Source organism: Acomys russatus, chromosome 20 (assembly GCF_903995435.1).
Source record: "Acomys russatus chromosome 20, mAcoRus1.1, whole genome shotgun sequence".
Classification (NCBI taxonomy): domain Eukaryota; kingdom Metazoa; phylum Chordata; class Mammalia; order Rodentia; family Muridae; genus Acomys; species Acomys russatus.
The window spans coordinates 56274743-56299945 of NC_067156.1; the positions used below are offsets into that span (position 1 = coordinate 56274743).

Here is a 25203-nt window from a genome sequence, read left to right on the forward strand (position 1 = left end):
GGGTTGGCTCTTCTTCACTGGTTCCTATGAGTGTCTAGCAGGCGCATTTCTTTTCTGCTGGCTTTTCTCCTTCCAGCTTTCCAGAATTTCCGCCATTGACCGTGTCCGGAACCTGAGTCTTCTCTACACATCTTTCCATTCTCTTCATTATTAAGTCCAGAAGGGTCTCCACAGACTTCTCCACATTTTGTCCTGTTGCTGCACTTGTTTCAAAGTATGGTATGCTAGCATAGAAAAGCGAGAGACAGACTTTTCAAAAACGACCTGTAAAATTGTATCCGTGAATAATATAAAACATGTTCTTTTGGAATGTATATGCATCACAGGAAGATTAACTCTAGCTAATTAACAAATAGTATTACTCAATGATATTATCATGTTTTATTACAATTCACACTCATTTTTCAAGAATACAATGTTACCATTCATAAATATAGTCACCATATTGTGACATTTTGAGTTTACTATATTCTTTTCTTTCTTTTCTTTTCTTTCTTTCTTTCTTTCTTCCTCTTTTTTGTTTTTTTGTTTGGTTGTTTGGGTTTTTTTTTTTTTTTGAGACACAGTTTCTCTGTGTAGCCTTGGCTGACTTAGACTCAGTTTGTAGATCAGGCTGGCCTTGAATTCACAGAGATTCACCTGCCTCTGCCTCCCTGGGATTATAGTGCTGGGTTATAAGCATGTGCCACTGTGCCCAACTCTTACTGTGTTTTTGAATAATGCAAAAGTAATATTCTCACACAAAATCATTTTAAATATTTGGGGTTTATTTTTTAAAATATTTTATTCATATTTATGTATGTATGCACATGTGTATGTGCATGCGTGTACACACACATGTGCTTAAGGAAGCAGGAGGTGTCTGGTCCCCTGGAGCTAGAGTTACAAGTGGTTCTAAGCCACCTGACATGGATGCAGGGAACTAAAGTGGTCTTCTGAAAGAGTGTCAAGTGTTGTTAATGACTAAGCCATCTCTCAAGTCCCAGAACTGAGGATGATTAAGGAGAGGGCCAGGAAGTGTACTGCAAGATTCTGTATCCTAGAAATAACAGGGAAGCTATTCCCATGATACCTCAATAATATGAATCCCTAAATAAAAGCTGGCCAATGACATCACCATTTGAAAGGCCAATATGGATATGGAAGTTGCATGAGGCCTCACCCCTAGATGAAGAGCTACAGTCAACTAAGGACTGTCAAAGGACAAAAAGTTAGTCTTCCCCAAATACGAGCACTCTACATAGTTATTCCAATTGGAAGCCCCACTTCCCCATTACAGACAGACAGACAGACAGACACACACACACACACACACACACACACACACACACACACACACACAAAACAAATTCATCAAATTGCATTTGTATATGGGGAAATGATATAATTACATTTTAATTTTTAAAGTTTTGTTCTTTTTTTTTGTGAAGATCAAATGATTTTTTTTATTAATTTATTCTTGTTACATCTCAATGTTTATCCCATCCCTTGTATCCTCCCATTCCTCCCCCCCCCCATTTTCCCATTATTCCCCTCCCCTATGACTGTTCCTGAGGGGAATCACCTCCCCCTATATATTCTCATAGGGTATCAAGTCTCTTCTTGGCTACCTGCTGTCCTTCCTCTGAGTGCCACCAGGTCTCCCCCTCCAGGGGACATGGTCAAATGTGAGGCACCATAGTACGAAGAACAAAAATTTGGCATAAATTGAAATTGAGCATAATGGTTAACAGAAAGAGAGGTACCTAGGGAAAAGAGAACCACCTAACTGTTGCCAGGGCCTTCTCAAAAAGAAAAAATAGTTTCAACCAAAATTTTAATGAGAAATATTTTTAAATGAGGAGATCAGAAGAGATATAGGATATACAAGTGAATGTGATTCAATCTGTGGCTGGTAAAGAGCTCTTAGGATCAGTTTTTGCTGGTAAGTTGGAAGCCTTGGTGAATTTTTCTCATATTGTCGGGACCCCATTGTGTGGCAAACCATTAGAGGAGGTAGCCAAGACCTCAGCACTATGTTGACACCATGAAAGAAACTAAAACCATAGGAGACGTGCCTACACCAGTGACAAGTAGCACCCTAACACTTTATTTTCCTCTGGCCAACCACCTAGAAACGTGATTTTGAAACTGAATACAGTAGTTGTGGGAATATAAACTACATTTCTTTAGAATTAACAGTTTCAAGAGGAACTAAACTTTGAAGATCAAGTGAGATCTTTCTGGCAGGTGACAAAACTGCTTTAAGTATAAAATTCGTGGACAAATTCTTCTGTGGAAGGTACTTTGCAACTACAGGGCTGGTTTTGTTTGAGTTTGCTTCCAGTCATCAGTCAAGTGTACCAGGAAGACAACTCTGCATTAGTCAGGTCATATCAGATTTTTTTTGCATACTTGTAACTATTAAGTAAGAGGCAGTAAAGCCCAGAGTTTAAGAATATAAGCCTTGATCTAGATTCCTTGAAATATGTTTAAGCTCTGTTCCTTAATAGCTACTGGGCTTATACCAAGTGCTTAATCATTCTGTGACTTGGCCCTTCTTATACAAAAGGCACTGCCTCCAATGTCTCCTACACATGGCTATCAGTGAGCCAAAGTCTAGCAACAATTGTCAGTGCATGACAGAGACTCCATAAATGTTAGATATTATTATTAATGTGACTTCTGGAAGCTGTGATGATGGTGGTGGTGGTGTGTATGTATGCATGTGTGTATTTGTATGTTATATGTATATATGTGCAGGTATGCTTTCTTGTGAGACTCTGTCTCTCACTGAACCTAGGGCTCATTGGTTTATTTAGACTGGATTGCTAATGAATCTCTTCTCAACCCCCAGCTCTGGCTTACAGACACATTCTGCCATGGTCAGCTATTACATGGCAGCTAGGGATCCAAACTGAGGTCTTCGCTCTACCCAGCAAGCTGTCTCCCCAGCCTGGAAAGTCTTTTAAATTCACCACTGTTTCTGATCCAACGGGATTCTTTCAACAGTATGTCTCACAGCTCTGCTTCCTGTCTGTACAGGTCAGGTTGTTCCCAGTGAAACCAACTTACCCATATTTTTCAGCCAACTCCCGTGCTTGCCGTTCATTAACTTCTCTTTGGTCTGGCAGGTCGGCCTTGTTGCCAATTAATACTATATCTGGGTTTTCACAGTAAGCATTTGCTTGCAGTTGGCCTTGGTAAGAAAGCAGATGAGAGCAATGAGTTAGACGCATACAAGTGATGTGAAAGACTGCTTATACTTTGGACTCCTAACGCAGTTGGTCATATAATAGCTAGCTTTGTTGGCTACTATTTGGATCAGCCTGGTCATCTCCTCTCCTCAATCATAGTTTCGTTATCTATAAAATAGAGCTGATGCCTACACATTACAGAGAGTAGCACAGATAGGAAGGTATGCAGGAAATGCCTGAACCAGTGCCTGAACATGTGCCCCCACACCTGGGAAAGTGCCCTCTGACCTATGTGTCTTCCTTCCCTTGGATCTTCAGCTATAAGTGGAGATGACAGAGCACAGTTTTCATGTATGTTCCTCTGCTTGCTTCATTAGCTTCATTAGATGGCAGTTTTCTCCCCGTCTCTCCTGACATGAAAACAATGATCTATGAAATGGACAAGTTTGAAAACCCAGAAATTGTGTCGAGACAAGATTAAGAGAAAATCTTTTTCTCTTTTATTTAGGCAAACTGTGTGTGTGTGTGTGTGTTTGTGTGTGTGTGTGTGTGTGTGTGTGTGTGTGTGTGTGTGTGGTGTGCGTGTGTTAATAGGGAGAGAGATAGAAAGAGACAGAGAAAGGAGAGAGAGAAAGGAGAGAGAGTAAACTAAGAAGGAATAAAAGAAGGATGAAGGGAGAAGGAGAAAGCAAAAGAAATGAGGAAAGTAGGAAATGAGGAAAAAAGATGAAAGGAAAGAGAAGCCAGTCCATCTATGTTTTCTACCTCCCTAAGGTCTGCTATGTGCCCTGTAGCCAAGACTAAAACACACAGATTTATCCTGTAATTTCAGTGATTGGAGTGTTAGAAACTCAGAGATTATTAGGCACGACAATTAATTATCTTAAATCCCAATAATATCTTCCTGGAGACTTGAGGGAGAGGATCATCTGCCTTGAAAAACAACAAACAAACCATTCTCTGGAAGAATCTAATAATAATATTATTTCCTGGTCTCAACAGAATCTAATCATAGGACCAGAATTTGGATACGGACATACAACATTCAAAGGAAATAAAGCCAGATCCTAGGGTAAACATTAATTTGGAAAGGCAAATGAGAAAGTCAGGCTTTGTTGACATTTTCCCTAATGGCTGTAACTGGTTACTGAATTCACATGAAAACACATATAAAATTTTACCTATTGCTATATTTAGTACATTGTTAATTTTGTTTAATATATTCTAATAAGCAGACATAGAGCCATAAAGACATAGGTAGACATAGCTAGAGTCTACAAAGTGACTTTACATCTACAAAGTGCCAGGAAAGATGCAGAACATTGCACTGGAAGAAAGAGGTGAAGTCTACTCTTTCAAAGCACATGCATTCTAGGCTGGAAATAGCAAATAACACAAGCAAATGCAAGAATCTCTAAAGATGCTGGGCAGTGGCACTGTCCATAAGAATTGTGTAGTGTTGAGAGGACACTGGTGATGATAAGTCCTCCATTAGGTGGAGCAGTAGGTCAGGAAAGAACTCTCAGAAGAGAGAAATGATCTTCTTGTAGGTTTCTATTTCCCTATTCTCCCATGCTTCTCTCACCTGGAGTCCCAGTAGGATGTCCTCCCCTCTGTCCCAGTTTCCTGGTTAGTGAAGACTTTCATGGGACATGCCCCTTGGACTAGTGTCCAGATATAAGTGAGTATATACCATTTGACTCTTTCTGCTTCTGGGTGAACTCACTCATTATGATCATTTCTAGTTCAATCTATTTGTCCTCAAATTTCAGGAATTCCTTTCTTTTAATAGCTGAGTAGTATTCCATAGTGTAAATGTACCACAGTTTCTTTATTCATTCTTCTACTAAGGGACACTTAGGCTGTTTCAATGTTCTGGCTATTATGAATAAGGCCACTATGAATATGGTTGAGCATATGTCCTTGTTGTGTGCTGGTGCATCTTCCGGGTATATTCCAAGGAGTGGAATAGCTGGGTCTTGAGAAAACCTTATTCCCAGTTTTCTGAGATAGTGTCATATAGATTTCCAAAGTGGCGGTACAAGTGTGCATTCCCACCAGCAATGAAGTAGTGTTCCTCTTTCTCTACATCCTCGCCAGCATGTGGTGTCACTTGAATTTTTGATCTTAGCCATTCTGACAGGTGTAAGATGGAATCTCAGAGTTGTTTTGATTTGCATTTCCCTGATGACAAAGGATGCTGAGCATTTCTTTAAGTGTTTCTCAGCCATTCGATATTCCTTTGTTGAGAATTCTCTGATTAGTTCTGAGGATCTGGGCCCAGGGGTCCTGCTCAAACTATGGCACCAGCCAAGGACAATACATGCAGTAAACTTCAAACCCCTACTCAGATCTAGCCAATGGACAGGACATTCTCTACAGTTGAGTGGAAAGTGGGGTCTGACTTTCACACGAACTCTGGTGCCCCATATTTGACCACGTCCCCTGGATGGGGAGACCTGGTGGCACTCAGAGGAAGGATAGCAGACTACCAAGAAGAGACTTGATACCCTATGAGCATACACAGGAGGAGGAAGTTCCCCTCAGTCACAGTCATAGGGGAGAGGAGTAGGGGGAAAACAGGAGGGAGAGAGGAATGGGAGGATACAAGAGATGGGATAACAATTGAGATGTAATATGAATAAATTAATAAAATATATTTTAAAAAATGAAGAGAGAAATGAAGTCTAGGCAAAATTTTAGGAAGGATGGAAGTAGCACAAGGATGTCAACTGCAAAAGAGAAATCCAGGCAGAGAGGACAGGAAGGGGAGTCTGTGAGACTGGGGGCCAGTGATTAGAGTGTCAGGGATCAGAGAAGACATCTGGGCTTCCTGTTCACGATGCAGCTGAAGGACTCGGCTTTTATTCCATACAAAATATGAAGTCGTGGACTCTGAAGGTTGTGGGAAGGAGCTGGAGAGGGAGGCTGGGGACTCTTTTATTTGAATTGTCTTCATGTTTGAACAACTTATTTATTTGTGAGTGTGTGTGTTCATGAGTGCACATATATGTATACAGGTGTGTGTACACAGGTACTCGCTTGCCTTTAGAGACCGGAAATCACTATCATGTGATTCTTCAGGTGTCATCTGTCTGCTTGTTTCTTGAGGCATCTCTCCAAACCGGATCTTGTGGATTCAGTTACTGTCTTGGAAGCCCTAGGGAACCCCTATCTCTACCTTTCTAGTGCTTGGAGTAGAAGTTTCCCTACCATTATTGGCACTTTTTACATGGGTTCTTGAACACAAGTCCTCATGCCCACACGGTGCACATTTTACTGAAAGAGCATCCTATTGGTTCTCCTTTAGGAAAATTTTATTCAAGTAAAACCTAGCATGAGCTGTGTGATTCCCACACCATGCCTTATCAATATGGGTGACTATTCACTGGCATAGTGCCTAGTCGCCTAGTCTAGTTAACCTTTTCATCCTTGAACATGTCTAAGTACCAGTGTCCCCTCCCAAGAAACAGTATGGATGTTCTCTGTGCCTTGTCTACTCAAGTTTAATACCATACATGTTATCTTTCACTTTGTAGAAGCTCATCAAGACTTACTGGGCAAATGAAATTAATGGCTGCTTAACTAAAATACTAATGACCTTAGTGGTGAGATAGTCACATAGGCTTCTCTGGGAAGAATGTCAAAGGAAAACCGTATTCTAACCCATGCTGTTAACTGACACAAAAGGTAAGGTTTGAGCACACAATACACTATGCTCATGTGTTTTCAGAGTTAATTTGTGGCTGCATCCTCCAAGGCAAACATGCAAATAGAGTTGCTGAGTCCCAAAGAAGCTGCCCATGTGTGTGTAGTACTCAGGCCACTTACTCATCCAGTTCCTGACATTCAAGAAGCTCTGTTGACTGGTGAGGTCAAACATTAACAAGAAGCCCATGGCGTCTCTGAAAAAGGCGGTGGTGAGACTCCGGAACCTGCCAATGAAGCACAGGGAGTGTTTTTCAGTCCACAAACGGACAATCACTGTCAATACTGTTTCCCACACACACGTGCTGTGTGCATAGCATGCCCTTATCTTATTAAATGGACACGTGAGACTAGACCAGAAGATGGCTGTGGGACAGGGAGAGAAGATTTGCTTGCAGATGGTTTTTAAAGACCACTTTCAGGCCTAGTTACACCATGGCACTAATACAGACTTGCATTCAATCACCAACTTGCCATCACAGCTCTCAGAATCTTATTCTTTTTGCCTTGTGGTATCCTCTGGTCCACAGTGAAAATCTTAGCCCATTTATAGTGGATTTTAACTTAGAATTTTCAGACTTTCTTGTCTATGCACAGCAGAAGCATGGCCACACAACCAAGCTGAGGACGAAAACCCCTGTGAGCTTAAGAGGCACACCACAAGCTGGTCAGCGGCTAGAACCAGAAAGGTTGGTGAACTCTTTTTAAAGGACTCTTTAGGGTGAAACTCTCCCTCATATGGATGTGTGAATCTCACGGGGAAGAGGAAGATGATGGGAGACTAAAGGAAAGATACTGGAGAAACTCGGGAGCTGGAGAGAGGAAGTGAAGATATTCATGCACAGTGGAGGATGCTGAACGTATTCTATGAACAAATGCTAAGATGCACTCTCATGGACCCTTCCCCCGGCCTTGCCCCAACTTCATTAGTAGAGATAGAGATGGCCTAAGACTAACAGTGACATGAGCACTGGACAAGACTGGAGAATGCACACAGCGACCAGGGAACATTTGAAGTTAACTGTGGGATTACGGAAATGCACATAGAGAAATCCAGCATTTGCTGTCCTCGATGGTTTCCTTAACGTTTGGTCTCTCGTTTTAGTCTACTTTATAAATATTTCATGTTGGCTTTTCTCAGAGCTTTATTCTGGACGTTTCTCATTTTATGCCCACACCCTGGATACATAGACTTAGCTTTTTGGCTGCACTTTGCACGTATGCTTTAGAAAATTTTCTGTATAGACAAAACTCAGGTGTTTCTAGCATCATACACCCCAAACTAAGCTGCTCTCCTTCCTGTCTTCTTTTCTTGGGAAGGGCATCCTCATCCTGCTGGTGGCAGAGTCCTCTCCCTGCTCACTGCCTGTGAGTCATCCACACATGCTTCGTCACTGGCTCACCTCACTACACCATGCTCTACTCCACTACCTTCACTCCCGTTATCTCTCACCCACAATTACCATCTTAGCAAAGCTGCCCATGTCCAGTTTTGGGGAGCCCTCATTTCTTCTGGTTGATTTTGTGATTCTTTCACTAACAACATTTTAATGATTGTGTACAGCTCTTGGGATAGCCCCCAGACACCTCACTAAGCCATAAAGGCTCTAAGGGTCCTCTCCCATCTATCATTAGGCCTCATTTCTTGCTTGCCCACAGGCATGCTAATCCTCTCTTAGTTCTGAGAAAGTTCACTGTCCCCCCTGGGCTCTCTCACACGCTGGTTGTTCTGTGGGTTGCCTCACATTAGTGCCTCCTCTCCCTCTGCCTGTCCTTTAGCCTGGATTACACTTCCTCATGCATTGTGTATGAGGGCAAACACAGTGCACCAGCGGAGAAGCTGCTTCCTCTAGAACAGCCTCTTTCCTGAGGGCTCACTTCCCACCTTCTGCCTTCCTACTGCTGTCCTGGGGCCATGTGGAGATTGACTGTCCAACTGCGCTAATCCCTAAGCTCCAAGGAATAAGGAGCTGTGTTTACAGCTTGGAACAGTCTATTCATTGCCCAGAACACACTATTTACTTACAAATTACATTTTGATATTAAAGAAAATAAGAAAAAGACAGAGTATAGTACAAGATTCAAAATTCTCCCAGATTTTAACATCAAAAGAGAATGATACTTTGACATATTCCCCCCAAAAAGATAATTCAATCATTTCTTCTGCACAGCATTGCTATAATGCAAAGATGTAGATTATAAAACCAAGACATTACTCATCTTCTTCCATGTTTGTCTGTTTCTGCCATGCCTGGGAATTCTTGCAGTGATAGTTCTCTCTGAGGAAAGCAGTGCCCACAAAACTGCTTTTTAATCATCATATTGATGTGGCTGAGAAAACTGATTGTGTGTGTGGTGTGTGTGTGTGTGTGTGTGTGTGTGTGTGTGTGTGTGTGTGTGTGTGTGTGTTTGGACAACAAGCCTATGTGCTATTTCCCTCATTGCTCACAACACATAACAAAGCAACTAAGATGCTTCTTTCTTCCCGCCGTCTGAGTGAAGCATATTTTTCTTCACTAACAGAAGCACAAATAGGACACTGTTATTGTGGTTGCAGGCCAACATCCTGGACCGCTCATCCTTTGTCATCTTTCTTTCCATAACTCCCTGGAAGAACTGTGCAGCTGCTATCCACTTACACATCCTCCTTTCCCACCTTGCTCTAGCCAGTGACTCAGCACGGTGGAGGGACCTAAGACCACAGAAAGCGACAGATCCCAAAGTCAGACACATTGTCATCCTTTCTCCCCTGAGGAGCCATAAGGGCTGGACCTTTTATGTTCACACAAGGTTATGTAGTTTCCTGCTTTCCCACGACTGGCTGTCATCAATGACCATTACTCTTACCTGGATTAGACTGCCAGATGCCCCGAGGCATAGAGCTGAGGTCTGTGGACTTGTTTATATTGTTGCATAGCTATACCTTATATATCCGCGATGCAGAATTCTCAAGGGATGAATAAACCAGGAGTTACTAAGTCAGCTCCTCCCATGCCCCACTTCCCCCACAATGCAGCTGTGTTAAGGGGACAGATGAGAGAAGTCGGCCATCATGCAAGGCTGACATGTCATGTGCAAGGACATATGGGAACCACATTTTTTCATATTGCTTCTTCAAGAATGAATTAAATTGGTCCATAAAACATACATCTTTGTGACAACAAAACTGACACATGAAAGGGGAGTCTTCAGAGGCATGACTTCAGAAGAACCAGCCAGCAGTGTTGAAGGGTGTGTGTAAATGGAATTCACAGTCAAAAAAAAAAAAAAAAAAAAAAAAAAGCTAACAGAGAGGGCCCAGCACCTCTCCTGGCGTTTACACTCACTGAAAGTGAGAACATTTTGGATGCATTTCAAAAATATGGGTGTTTACAAGCATCAGCAGTATAAGACATATGATGCAGAATCAGAGGCAAGATGTCTTCTACATATCTTTGCTGTCACTCTATTGCCACATTTATTCAATCTGATGATAGTAGAGGGTTTTATTAGATTTGGGCCTTTAACACTTTAAAACTTTGGGTCCCAAAGAAACTTGTTTTCACTGAATAATGGAATATCACCATTGCAAACTCCAAGCAACCACTGCGACTATGCACTGTTTGTGCTCTTGATTATGACAGTGGGGATGATGTTGAAAGACTGAGGTAGAATTCTGTCCTTACACAGCTCACAGTTGTTTAGGGATGAGGTGGCCAAAAGTGAGTCAATAAAGAGCAGTTAGTGATTTAAAGAGAAAATGTACACTATTAAACAGTGGCATAGCAGTCATTTAGTAGAGGTATAGTGGCAGAATAAAGGTGTTGCTGGTGTTCCAAAGAAAATGGGAGTTTGTACCTGGCTGGGAAGGTGGAACTTGAGCTAAGACAGGTGAGAGGAGATGGTTAGGGAAGGTGGGATTGAGGCTAAGGTTCTACGGTTGAGGAGATGGCTCAGTGGACAACGTGGCTGAAGCAGGAACAGACTTCATTTTGGATTCTCAGAAGCCACAAAGAGCCAGATGTAACGGTGTGCATTTGTTCTCCAGCTGCTCCTACAGTGAGCTGGGAAGTAGGAACAGGGGGACCCCGGGAAGCTCTTGGGCCAGCTAGCCAGAATGCATTAGTGAACTGCAAGGGAGGAGACCCTGCCTCAAACATGGTGGAAGGTGACGATTGCCATGCCTACACCCAAGGCTGTGCTCTGACCATCACAGACATTTCATGGCACCTGCATGCCCATAGTCAAACACATGGGCAGGCACACACACACACACACACACACACACACACATGTACACACACACACACGTACACACACACACACATACACACACACACGTACACACACACACACACGTACACACACACACACGTACACACACACACACATACAGACACACACGTGTATACATACATCACACACAATACATGTGAGCATACACACACATAGAGAGAGTTCAAAAAGACATAGTTATCAGGCAATGGTGTGAGTCAAGTCTGAGTAAGAAAAGGCAGTCACCAAGCATGTGACAAAGAGTCTTGGTGGGAAAACAGAAAGACCGGAAAGGTACAAACACCTTTTCTTGAACACCGTTTGCAATCAGCTCCTGTAACATTGCTCACACCCATCTTCACTAGAGTAAATCTGCACAAGTTTCTTTCCGCTAGGAAGTATAAAATTTTACATGAATCTGACTGCTATGATCTGCACTAACTGTCCAGTTCTAGTGTAGATGACAAACCAGAAATAATGAACTTTTATATCTTGATACAAATGTCCATTAGTTGTTCTGTTTTGCTTGTTTAGTGTTTTGAGCCAGTCTCTCTCGTTTTGTAGTCCAGACTGGCCTCAAACTTGAAGCAATCCTCCTGCCTCAGACTCCTGGGTGCTAGGGTTACAGGGAATGGACTACCACACTGGGCATAGGTATCTATTTTGAAATTGGTGGAAAAGTAGGATATCATTTATTTTTTAAGGTTCACAGACAACATTAATTTTTCGACGGTTTCTAAGGCATAGGTGGCTATAAATAAAGTAATTTCCTGTTACCGCTCTTGTCCAGCAGTGTCCCAAAGCTGCAGGTGTACCTTAAACGCTTTTCCTGAAGAGCCATCTGCTCCGTGTGTGTCATAAACCTGGAAAACACAGTTCTCCCGAGTTAATATTGCTTTGGATTCTGTCAACATCCTAGTTCTCCGGGTTCACTCAGTATGTTTTTGTTGATTACTATAATCAAAGTTCATAGTGCAGAATAAATATTTGCTTTATTTTCCCCCAAAGCATTGCATATATCTCACTTTTAAATGTCAAGTACAGTATGATTTTCAGCACAGTTTGGGCATACTGCAGACTTAAATTAGACACCTTCTGTCGTTTCCTCATGAAGGCAGCAGGCATCAGATGAGGACTCAAGCACTAGGTTCAAACACCAACTTTTCATTTAAACTTTTGAGTATTTTTTTAAAACCATTAAATTAAGACCATAATTTTTCTATTCTACAGTTGTAATAGACCAAAATGAAATTACAAATGGGAAAACCGCTTTAAACAAAATTTGCTTTATAACCACCTGCATACTTTTTAGCATAGAATTGTCTTTCAAAATGACTTAAGTAGGACATATGCATAGGATTCCTCAATAGGCTTAGTGAAAATGTTTACAAGGATTTTTTTTTTTACAGGGTTTCCACCTAAATTGGTAGGCACTGCTAAGATGGGAAGTCAGAGGAACCGTGGCAGTGCTGGAAACAGAGATGCCCATGGTCTATTGACTCTCAGATAAGGTATAGGAAGCAATTCAACTTTTCTTGCTGTGGCTTTCAACCAAGCCTTTCCTCTGGGATTTGTGACATCAACTGGAAGGCACAGTCATCTTGGCAGTCAAGGATACCATGGGTGGCAGAACGTCTGGCTAAGCTTATGCGCCTATGCTACATGCCTCATATGTCACAATACCCTCCTCCCTGTCATTAGTGTCTAGCATAGGAGGAAGAAGTGGTGTTGTGATTCTCACTTAAGCTCCCTTATTATGGAAAATAGCATGGATGGGTCTCACATTCTGTTCGTAACAAGCCAGTGATTGATGGCTGAGGCTACACATAAATAAAAATGCAGCAAGAATTTACAAATCTCATGTTCCAGCTACTTGCCAATCATACTGTTAACCTCTTTGTTAGGCCCAAGGAAGTGCACCCTTCAACTTCTAAGGAATTTACCTCGGACCAAGGAGTTCATACTTCTAGTACTTAATAAGTCAAAAATTTGAAAGATTCCTTAAGAAACCTTACCATCTACAAATTCAGAAAAACATTTTAGTTCCTCATATGCATTTGAAGACAGGAGATAGTGTCATTCAATATTCTTCTATCAAAATGTTATTGGCAGTTGAAGAAATAATAAATAACATTTGGAAGTTTCATGTGGTAAAAAAAAAAAAAAAAGACACTTTGAAATGCAATAAACACAGATTCTCCATTCTTTTCTTGTACAAGAGAATAGGTAGTAAAGTTAATAGTAAACACTTACCACACGTTTTTCCCGAAAATCTATTCCCACTGTAGTGATGAATTTGGGATTGAATTTATTGTCTGTGTATCTATAAAGAAATGTTGTCTTTCCTACTCCTGAGTCTCCAAGGGCCAGGAGTTTAATCAGATAATCATAGTCTCCATCAGTCATAGTGATGATGTTGGTGGGCCTGCATGGGAGAAGGACAAGTACGATATGTTTAAAGTTTATTTCCTCTGCCTGGTATCAGAATTAATTATACTAATAATAATATTAATATCAAAAACCTCTATCATGACAAAATCCTGAAATAACTTGGCCAAAGCTGCTTTATGCATGAGGGTATGCCTATCATTTTGTTACTTTAGATGGCATCATGTAATATCAAGCATTTGTAGAATAGACCTTGGCACTACAGTAATAGAAGTTAAAAAGTCAAGGACATTTGTTTCTAAACCAAGACTGTGGAGGATTAGAGGTGTGGGCCTCAGGTGAGAAGGGACATACAAGAAAAGAAACCCCACTGGGAAGTGAATCAGGAAAGGTAGGGGGCAACTGCGACTGCATGTAGAATAAAGAAGTTGGAGTGTTTTGCTTCTAAAAATGAAGGAGACGACGTTTACAATGTCTGCACAACATACTCTTAAAAATCTGCCAACTAGCATGATGCCCTATGAAAACACCAATGTGATCTCTTCAATATAGTACTCGAAGTTCTAGCCAGAGCAATAAGACAACAAAAGGAAATCAAGGGTATCCAAATGGAAAAGGAGGAAGTCAAATTATCCCTATTTGTAGATGATATGATAGTGTACATAAGTGACCCTCAAAATTCCACCAGAGAACTCCTACAGCTGATAAACACCTTCAGCAAATTAGCTGGATACAAAATTAACTGAAAAAAGTCTGTAGCCTTCCTATACACAAATGACAAGCTTGCAGAGGAAGAAATTAGGAAAACCACATCTTTCACATTAGCCACAAGCAATATAAAATATCTAGGAGTTACTCTAACTAAGCAAGTGAAGGACTCACTTGAAAAAAATTTCAAAACTCTGAAGAAAGAGATTGAAGATGACCTGAGAAGATGGAATGATCTTCCTTGCTCATGGATCGGGAGAATTAACATAGTAAAAATGGCCATCCTGCCAAAAGCAATCTACAGATTCAATGCAATCCCTATCAAAATACCTACACAATTTTTTAAAGACATTGAAAGTTCAATTCTGAACTTTATATGGAAAAACAAAAAATCAGGATAGCTAAAACAATCTTGTACAATAAAAGGTGCTCTGGAGAAATCTCCATATCGATCTCAAACTGTACTATAAAGCAATAGTAATTAAAACAGCATGGTACTGGCACAGCAACAGGCTGGTTGATCAGTGGAATTGAATCGAAGACCCAGATATGAATCCACACATATATGGTCACTTGATTTTTGACAAAGAAGCCAAATCCATTCAATGGAAAAAGGATAGCATCTTCAACAAATGGTGCTGGTCTAACTGGAGGTCTATGTGTAAAAAAATGCAACTGGACCCATATTTGTCACCTTGCACAAAACTCAAATCCAAGTGGATTAAAGACCTCAACATAAAACCAGAGACACTAAGTCACTTAGAAGAAAAAGTGGGGAAGAGCCTAGAACATATGGGCACAGGAGACAACTTCCTGAACAGAACACCAACGGCCCAGGCCTTAATGTCAACCATTAATAAATGGGACCTCATGAGGCTGAGAAGCTTCTGTAAGGCAGGAGACACTGTCAAGAGAACAAAGCGATAGCCTACAAACTGGGAAAAAATCTTCACCAACCCTACATCTGACAAAGGTCTAATATCCAAAATATATAAAGAACTCAAGAAGCTAAACACCACCAAACCAAATAACCCAATTGAGAAATGGGGCTTGGAACTAAACAGAGAATTCTCAACAGAGGAATATCAAATGGCTGAGAAACACTTAAAGAATGCTCAACCTCCTTAGTCATCAGGGAAATGCAAATCAAAACAACTCTGAGATTCCATCTTACACCCATCAGAGTGGCTAAGATCAAAAATTCAAGTGACACCACATGCTGGCGAGAATGTGGGGAGAGAGGAACACTCCTTCATTGCTGGTGGGAATGCAAACTAGTACAGCCACTTTGGAAATCTATCTGGTGCTATCTCAGAAAAATGGGAATAGGGCTTCCTCAAGACCCAGCTATTCCACTCCTTGGAATATACCCAGAAGATGCTCCAGCACACAACAAGAATATTTGCTCAACCATGTTCATAGCAGCCTTATTCATAATAGCCAGAACATGGAAACAGCCTGTGTCCCTCAGTAGAAGAATGGATAAAGAAACTGGTACATATACACTATGGAATACTACTCAGCTATTAAAAACAAGGAATTTTCCAAATTTGGGGATAAATGGACTGAGCTAGAAATGATCATAATGAGTGAGGTAACCCAGAAGCAGAAAGACTCAAATGGTATATACTCACTTATATCTGCATACTAGCCAAGGGGCATGTCCCATGAAAGCCTTCACTTACCAGGAAACTGGGACAGAGGGGAGGACATCCTATTGGGACTCTAAATGAGAGAAGCATGGAAGAATGCAAAGTAGAAGGATCCAGAGGGTCCTAGAAACCTACAAGTAGAACATTATGATAGGCAGATTTGGGCCCAGGGGTCCCGCTCAAACTAAGGCACCAGCCCAGCACAATACAGGCAGTAAACTTTAAACCCCTACCCGGATCTAGCCAATGGTCAGAACATTTTCCACAGTTGAGTGGAGAGTAAGATGTAACTTTATCACATACTCTGGTGCCTCACATTTGACCATGTCCCCTGGAGGGGGAGGCCCGGTGGCACTCAGAGGAAGAACAGCAGGTTGCCAAGAAGAGACTTGATACCCTATGAGCATATAAAGGGGGAGGTAATCCCCCTCAGGAACAGTCATAGGGGAGGGGAATTGGGGGAGAATGGGAGGGAGGGAAGAATGGGAGGATTCAAGAGATGGGATAACCATTGAGATGTAACAAGAATAAATTAATAAAATAATTTTAAAAAAAAAAGAAAGAAAGAAAAGAAAACACCGATGTGAGATCTGCAGTAGCAACTGCTGGAAATCTTCCCCCTGAAACAAGCACGCCATTGTTACCCAGTAGTCTGTGTTTGGCTACACAGTAGCAATGTCCAGGCCTCAAGAAAGAAGAAGAGCTGCACGGTGTAGTGTTGGCCATTCCAGTAATACACCTCCTATGCAGGTGAGCACCACCATCATTTCCTCCAGTACACAGGCCCCTCCTCCTCTGTGGCTATGATGACTACGGCTGTGGACCAGCCCAACGCTATTGCAAATACATCTGCAATGGTTATTCTGTGGTGACCAGCACATTCAACAACAGAGGACACAACCCTCTATCATTGGGAAAGTTCCTGCAATCATCTGAGATTTGTTACACCTTTCTGATTCATATATAGGAGAAATGTATTTCTTCTCTTCTGCAGTGAAGAGGGAGGCACATGAAGGCTTTGTGAACATCGGAAGTGTTGTTCTGTTACATGAAAAAGATTTTCCTATCTATAAGACCCAGGAGCCACTTTACTCTTTAAGACAGTCTATTATTAGTGTATCCTGCAATGAGTAAAATTACATTCCAATAACAGCCTATTGCATGAGCCAAAACACTCTAGTAATTTTCTGCAAATATAAAAATGGCCTGGTGGTACAGGCCCATAATTCCAGTTACTTGGGAGGCTGAGGTAGGAAAATCTCAATTTTAATTTCCTTCTGGGCAACGTCCCCTGATCATGACACAAAATAAGAAAAGGGATAGGAATGTAGCTCAGGGGCAGAACATGTATGTGCATGTGTGAGAACCAGCACACCACATCGGGGTGGAAGAGGACACACATGGACATACACCTAATCCAAAAAGCTTTTCCTTTGTTGTGTTAAGCAGTAGTCCAGGATGGAAGGCATTATGTCTTTGGATAAAAGAATTGATGGACATGGTGAGCTACTTATCAAATAATAATCATTAAGTTGCTTTGGAGAGTTGCATCTTTTAAATATTACTAATTCTTCCAATCTGAATGATATTTCTTTTGCTGAAACAGGACTAAATTGATTATGAATATGTGTTTCTTTCATCAGAGGATTTTTCTGAGACAGGATAATTCATATTGTTGCCTTTAAGCTTTCCTCCCTAGTAATGTTCCTTTATTATTTTGTAGAACTCTCATGGTAGAATCTAGATGATTATAAAAGTAATTTTTAAACTATCTAGACAAGGTGTGAATATGGCTTAGGAGGCAGTGCAGTCCTCAGCAGCTAGCTGTCCTCAATGAGAGGACACAGATAGTTACAGATGCAGGATTCCTCTTGGACATGTCTGCTGTGACAGCCTAGACATATCTGGTGAGTCTGTAGTTGACTCTGTTGTTGCTCCCAGTCTTTGAGGAACACTGGTGCCCACCAGAAAGATGCTCTAACTGAGGCCTGCGTTGCCATCTCTCTGTCTCCTCTATGAGTATCACTTTACTATCAGGCTATTAATTTTCTCTGGGAATGGGGGAGCACACGTAAGTTTATTCTATCTACCCCTTGATCTAAGCCATAGAAGAACAAAACTGGGGCCACTGGCTGCCTAAATAGAAGGTAAGGTTCGAGGGTACTATGGTTCCCTGGAAAATTATAAAAGATGAACTTTAAAAATGTATAGCAGCAAAACAAAATGTATAGCAGCATTATTTAGATTTTATTCATTTTCTGCATTGTTTCATTTTATTGTTGACAGTCATAAGAGAGACTAAATGTCAAATATAGTGAAATCCATTAGCATACGGGTGTTGGGCACAAAAGAGGAACCCCAAAAGATATACTTCACAGTGAGCACAAGTGCAAAGGGACCTGGGGATGTACATGCATTGGTCAAGTGCTTGCCTAAGATGAATGAAACCTGTGTCCAGTCTCAGGACCTGGAGAACAAAAGTTGCTGTGGTGCATGCTTTTAATCCCAACACTGGGGAGCTAGAGTCAGAAGGATCAGAAGTTCAAGGCCTTCTTGGGCTAGGTAGTGAGTTTGGGGCCAACCTGGGATATAAAAGATTCTGTTTCTACAAATAGCCAAGGCACTAAGAATGTAACACTTCTATAATTCCTGATTGTTTCATGGTTCTTCTAGCTATAGGTAGTTTATTGTATGTATGTGTAATAATATAAATGTATATGTAAAAATAAAAATAAATAAAAAATAAAAAAAAAGATCCTGCTTCTAAGAATTAAATAAATTTGAGATAAAATCATTGGAGGAAAAAACCAACATAAATTTCCATGCTAGAACATGGTTGATAAATGAGCAGAATCATAATTGTGCTTGTAATTGTAAGTTGTAGCCTTTGAAATGCCATAGTTTAGTTAGCATGTGGGTGTGATATAATTTACATATTGAAAATTTAACTAGCATCCAATCTTACAGCACAGTAAGGACCCAGACTAGGTGAGAACCAGAACCAGGGAACCATTGCATGGAAACTTACTTCCCACTTACTTCCCACAATGCCATTCGTCACTTGCCAACTACACGACCTAACATGTGTTCCTGACTGGTAGCCAGTTTACCCTCCGTCCTTTGTATACAACTTGTCTGGGATAAGTCTCCAAGTCAAGATCTGATCCACAGGGAGCAGCAGTAGCTGCCAGGGAACAGTGTCACTGTGGCCTGCATTGCCTCCTCTCTGTGAGGGAAGAATGATGGACACATCTGACATAGATACCTCATAAGATGAATGCAAAGCCTGGCACCATGGGAAACATTTACTTAGTGTTTTCAGGGGGCTCATTGGCTTGTTACATAGAAATTATAGTTTATTTTAAGTTTCTCTTGGAAACATTAATTTTCTGTTCTTTTTTGTTTATATTTATATATACATTTATATATGCCTATCTGAAATGTATTTGGTTCGCTTCTCTTTGCTGCCACATTCTTTTCTGGGTCCTAAAATTATTGATGTAGATGTTCTTTCCCTGTCATGGTAAACACAGCAGCACAAAGAAAAATAAAGCTTTGGTAAGATTTCCTTTTCTAAGAAATGGGATAGAAATGTGTCTGGAAAGGATTAAATGGCTGACATGTTTTTAAAACATTGTTTATTTCTGTACTAAGATTAGTGATCTTGTTATTTCTTGGTTCTACAGATCTGAAAAGGAGAAAAAGCCAGAAGACCATAATGTCTCTGGGATCATGTTTGATTCATGGTCTTTATCAGAGTGTTGCAGCTATGCCACAGAGCCAGGAGGACAGAGAGATACAGAAGATGCAGTGTTGTGCCCAGAGCCCTTTGTGGGACAGCAAGGGGAAGGAAGAGGAGGAGAATGATCTAAAACACATCACGCTCACAGCTTCTGCTAAAAGGCAGCAAGAAGTGCCAACAGTTACATAGCCTCCCTGTTTAGAGGTGCACCCACATCAGGAAGGACACTCAACTTTCAGGAGAGAGTGCTGACTTCTTTTTTTAATTTACTTTTTTATTTTTAATTTATTCACTTTATATTACACTTGTAGCCCTCTCCTTCCTTTCTTCCAGACCACCCTCCCTCCCTCATCCTCTATCTCCTTGTCCTCAGAAAGGGAGAGCCCTCCTCCCCTATCCTCTGACCCCAGTCAATCAAGTCTCATCTAGACTGCCTTCATCCTCTTCCTCTGTGGTCCCACAAGGCTACCTTGTCAGGAGGAAGTGATCAGTGAGTGGGCACCAGAGTCTATATCAGAGGTAGCCCTTACTCCTCACAAGGAGACTGTGCTGCCTATTGACTACATTTGAGCAGGAGGTCTAGGTCCTCACCATGCATGGGCCTTCAGTCTCTGAAGCATGTCCTTCCCAGGGCCCAGATTTGTTGGCTTCATTGGTCTCTTTGAAGAGCTCTGGTCCTCTCCAGGACCTTCTATCCCCCAACTCTTCCATAAGACTCCCTGTGCTCCACCCCAAAGGATAGACAAAGAAACTGGTATATTTGCACAATGAAATACTACCCAGCTATTAAAAATAAGGAAATCATGAAATTTGCAGGCAAATGAATGGAGCTAGGAAAGATCATCCTGAGTGAGGTAACTCAAACCCAGAAAGACATGCATGGTATATACTCACTTATAAGCAGATATTATCCACATAATACAGCATAACCACACTACAATAAGCAGACCTAAGGAAGCTAAATAACAAGAAAGGCCCTAGGAAGGATGCTTAATCTTCATTCAGAAGGGCAAATAGAATCAATACTGGAAGCTGTTGAAGACAAGGAAGAGGATGGGAGCCTACCATAGAGATCCTCTGAAAGATTCCACCCAGTGGGGGATCGAAGCAGATGCTGAGACTCACAGAGACTACTGATTTCTAACTGAACAAAATGCAAAGACTTGCCCTCGTTTGCTATAACTAAACATGCAATACCAGCAGGTTAAGTGTAGTCTTCACCTCTCGTCAAGGAAACTTGCCTTTCCAACAGACAGAGCACTACAGAAACCCAAATCATTCCAAATGCAGAGTTGCGGAGCCCAGTCCCAACCCGTACTGAAGGCTCAGGGAACATTGCGTAAGCGCGAGGAGAAAGATTTCAAGAGGCAGCGGAACCGGAAGCTTGATGTGAGATTGTATCTCACGGTAATATCAGAAACCACACCCACAAAATCTAACCCACTCTGACTGCCCAAATATGAGCTGAACAAAGATGACACCAATGAACCTGCCAGGTCGGACTGGAAAAAGCCCAGGAGGTTTCAGACCTACACAAAGAACTCGAGGCAACTGAGTAAAATTTGGAGAAAGAGGAGGTGGTCCTCTCGAGGGAAGGGTACCACCAATCACCAGCGCCAAAGAGTTAGCCCTGAAAACATACATACAAGAAACATTATATGCACACAACAGGTTATATTTAGGAATACATTTCTATATACAACTGTGTTTAAGAATGCAATAAAAATTGATGAAAAACGAGGCCGTGAGCTTTAAGGAGAACACAGATATTAAATTGCAATCTAAAAAATAGACAACAAGAAGAAATGGGGACACATTTGTCTCTAAAGGGGAAAAAGAAAGACCTCTTGTATTTAATTGAGAAAAAATTAACAGTGAGTTTGAGCTTTGAAAGAAAAAAAAAAAAAAAAAGACATGGAAACCCTGTTGGGCAGGTAGAAGGTAGAGATACCATGCTTGTATGGAGGAGGTGTTTCCTCCTTATAAGTGCAGAACCATGATTTGCCAGGCCAGTATCACAGGTCATGGGACCCTGCTGGAGTACCTACCCCTACTTTCCAGCGTTCTTGTTCGGCCTCAGTTCATTCCTCCTTCTTCCCATCCTTTCTTTTTTGATAATTTCATGTATGAATACTGGATGCATATAATTTCTCCTTCCTAGACTTCATTCCACTCCTCCCAAATTCCAAACTCCTCTGAAATTCATGACTGTTTGTTCTTCATTACTGTTATGTATAAATGTGTGCATATATATGTATAATACAACTGTTACATATAAATGTATATATACATAAATATGTTTATACAGAAACACAAATAATATAGCCTGCTGAGTCCATTCAGTGCTGTTCCTGTGTGTGTGTGTGTGTGTGTGTGTGTGTGTGTGTGTGTGTGTGTGTGTAGGGATGGCTGCCTGGATAACCAAACAGAGGGCTTGTCTCTAGAGAAGACAGATTCTCCTCTCTCTCCCTCAGAAGTTCTTAGTTGCCTAAAGCTCTTCACCTAGGGGCGGAGTCATGGAGACTCCCCCCGCCCCCATGTCAACTGGTGTTGTCAGTGTTCAGGTCCTATTTAGGCAGCCATGTTGTTGACATCCCATGAGCGTGCCTTCCTTCTCATGTCTAGAAGACACAATGTCTCTGCAGATACCCTGGTTCTCCAGTGTTAAAGTTACTTTTTATAAAGCCCTGTTTGTTTCTCAGTTTCTATCTTAACCCAGCAGTTATGCAAATAGCTGAGACTCTTTTATATTTATTTAATAATAAGCTTTACAACACAATAATTGGGCAATCATTACTCTGTTCTTTTCTATGTATATTTTATTTATTATAATGTATTCACATTACATATAGATTGTTATCCCCTTGATCTTATCTTCCTGTTCCCACACTCCCTCCCTCTTCTGCCCTATTCCCCTCCCCTAGACCTCTGATGGGGTGGCCCTAGTACCCCTAGTACAACCTACCAGGTCTCATCAGGATAGCCTGCATCCCTTTCCTCTGTGTGCCTGCAAGGCTGTCCTGCCAAGGGGCAGCGACCGATCCTGGGCATCAGAGTGGTATTCTTAACCCTGTAAGCTAATTTGGTTTCCTCCCAGCATACATCCAAGAGATACTTGTTTTGTAGCTTTCCTTGCTTAGATCTCTCTCTTGACCACTCCTGGACATCTGCCCCATGGCCAAATCTGCCTCTCTATACCCCATTTCCTCTTCCAACTCCTCCTCTCCTAGTTGGCAAGAAGTCCAGCCCTGTTCTTTCCCCTGCTCAGTGATTGGTTGTAAGTTGCTCTATTGGAATACCAGGGGACAGCTGGGGAGACAATATAGAGACAGGAGATTCTCAGAATAAGGATTGCAACCAGATATTGTGGGATGAGTGGGTTACAGAAATCAGCATTTGAATTACATAATAACCTTATGCCTACACTCTGGCACCTATAATATTTCTTTCACCACTTTTGTGATGTTCCCTGAGCCACACTGAATCCTTAATCTCCTTTGTCTATTGCTGGATCCAGGGGCCAGGATAATGTTGTTAACAAAAGAACTCAAAGCATATTTGTTGAGTAAATACAAAATTTCATGCTTATTTAATTTAATTTTGTGGGTGCCTGATAAAAATGAGCTCCTTCTAAATTCTACAGTTGGCTCCCTGTCTCTTTGTGAGATGAGCATTCAGATTCATTATCGCTGTGGTGCTTTCCAGATAGAAAGTCCTGAATTTGCTTTCTATTTTAAGTGCAAAGAAATCTACAGCTGGACCTCAGCGTGATAAGCGTTTACTGCTTCTACCAGAGAACCAGTGTTTGTGTTCCAGCACCAACATCAGCAAGCTAACCAAGTCTGTAATTCCCGCCCCAAGAGAGCTGCTACTGTTTCTAGCCTCTTTGAATACACACACACACACACACACACACACACACACACAAACCCTTAAATCTTCACTTTACAAAAAGGGTCTAAAATTCTGTTGGGCTCTTACAATATTTCTGCCTTTTTTTTTTCATGGTTCCCTGAGTCCTTGAGGGAGGGGTTTAGTAAAGACACCCCATTTAGGACTGTTTCAAGATCTTTCTTTCTGCATTTTGTCCAGTTGTGGGACTCTGTATTTCTTCCCATCCACTCCAGAATGAAGATTCCCCGGTGATAATTCTTCCCTTAACTGAATATTGTACCTTAAAGGAACTGTTTCAAGATCCTTGGAAAAGAAAAAGCCCCAAAGGACTGCATGTTTGAAGATACAGTTTGTGCTCACACAGAGCCTAGTCCTAAAATAAGATGGGGCTAGCAGAAAAGGGCTCATCCAGAGGAGCATTTGTTTGTTCTAACACACACTTTCTGGTACCTCTTGTTTGCACAGTTCTAAGGACACACCATGTGACACATACTCACTGGTGCCTCTTGTTTGGATGGTGCTGAGAATGCACTCCTTGCCTTTCTTCTGGGGGAGCTACAGTGACTAGAATCAAGGGTAGCATATGAGTAAAATTACTGGCCAGTCCACCAAGTAACAATCTCAAGAATTCCCAGACAAGATGTGACCTTGTGACTTGAGCTTATTAAAATGAATGAATAACAAAATTGAATAATCACAAGGTGCTTTGGAAAACAGAAGGCAAATAAAGTGTTCATGGTATCCTTTACACTCAGTGTGGATCATTTCGATGTAAGGATGCCAAGACTGAGAGCTCTTTCCTCTTTCTTCACTAATCTGTATTTCGTTGGCTACGTGTGGCTCCTGCAGATATATGTTGACTTGTGAAACTCTCATAGCCTGTGTTTTGAGACCTGAATGAGAGCCGAAGAGGGGTTCTAAATAACTGATCTTGAACTACTCACTTCCATAACTGCATTTGTGTCCAGAATGTCAGAGTAAACTTATGCATAGCTTAACAAGTTAGCATTTAGTCTATGAATTAATGGATCAGAAATTATGCTTTGAGGGAGAAGTCTCTTCTAAAAGTTATATTTTATTTAGTGAGTTCCAGAGTACTATTTTACAGCTAGAAAGGTTTATCACAATTCAATTCTATTTCTGTTTAAAACTACTTAGTATTAATGAATATATGCTTATACCAAAGGTTCAGACTAAATATATAACCTAAATATATAAACATAAATGAACCACATTGACTTACTCTAGCACGGGTGAATTTGTCTATTTGAAAAAAGTAGATGCGTATATTTTATTTTATGTGAGATCAAGAGTTGTAATGTCATATACTAATAACTCATTGAGCTCTCCAACTTGGCTTGCGTGTGTAGTGAAGGCTAAAAATTTCATGTCTTAACAAGGACATTATCATTATTTGTATGTATTAAATTCATTCCTAACTCAATGTTCTTACTCTGTAAGTTATTTTTCTCAAAAGTATGCTTTTGTTTTGGTTTAGTTTTATTTTTTTGTGTTGGTTACAGTTGTCAACTTAAAACAAACTAGAAGAGAAAACCTAAATCGAGGAATCACCTCTGTCAGACTGTGGGCATTTCTGTGGCACACTTTCTTGATTACTGATTATTGGATGGCCCCACCCACTGCAGAAGATGCTACCTCTGGTCAGATGGTCCTGCGTGGT

General features: G+C 41.1%; 1 protein-coding gene across 1 annotated transcript; it reads right to left on the bottom strand.

Moving 5' to 3' along the window:
* Nucleotides 1-13582, bottom strand: Rab27b (RAB27B, member RAS oncogene family). Its single transcript, XM_051163582.1, has 5 exons — nt 13392-13582; nt 11916-12001; nt 7008-7111; nt 3055-3178; nt 1-224 (listed from the first exon to the last, which is right to left on the bottom strand). Exons 1-5 carry the CDS (start codon nt 13542-13544, stop codon nt 35-37), a joined length of 657 nt encoding a protein of 218 aa, XP_051019539.1. The 5' UTR covers nt 13545-13582; the 3' UTR covers nt 1-34.
* Between the last annotated feature and the right edge of the window lie 11621 nt (nt 13583-25203).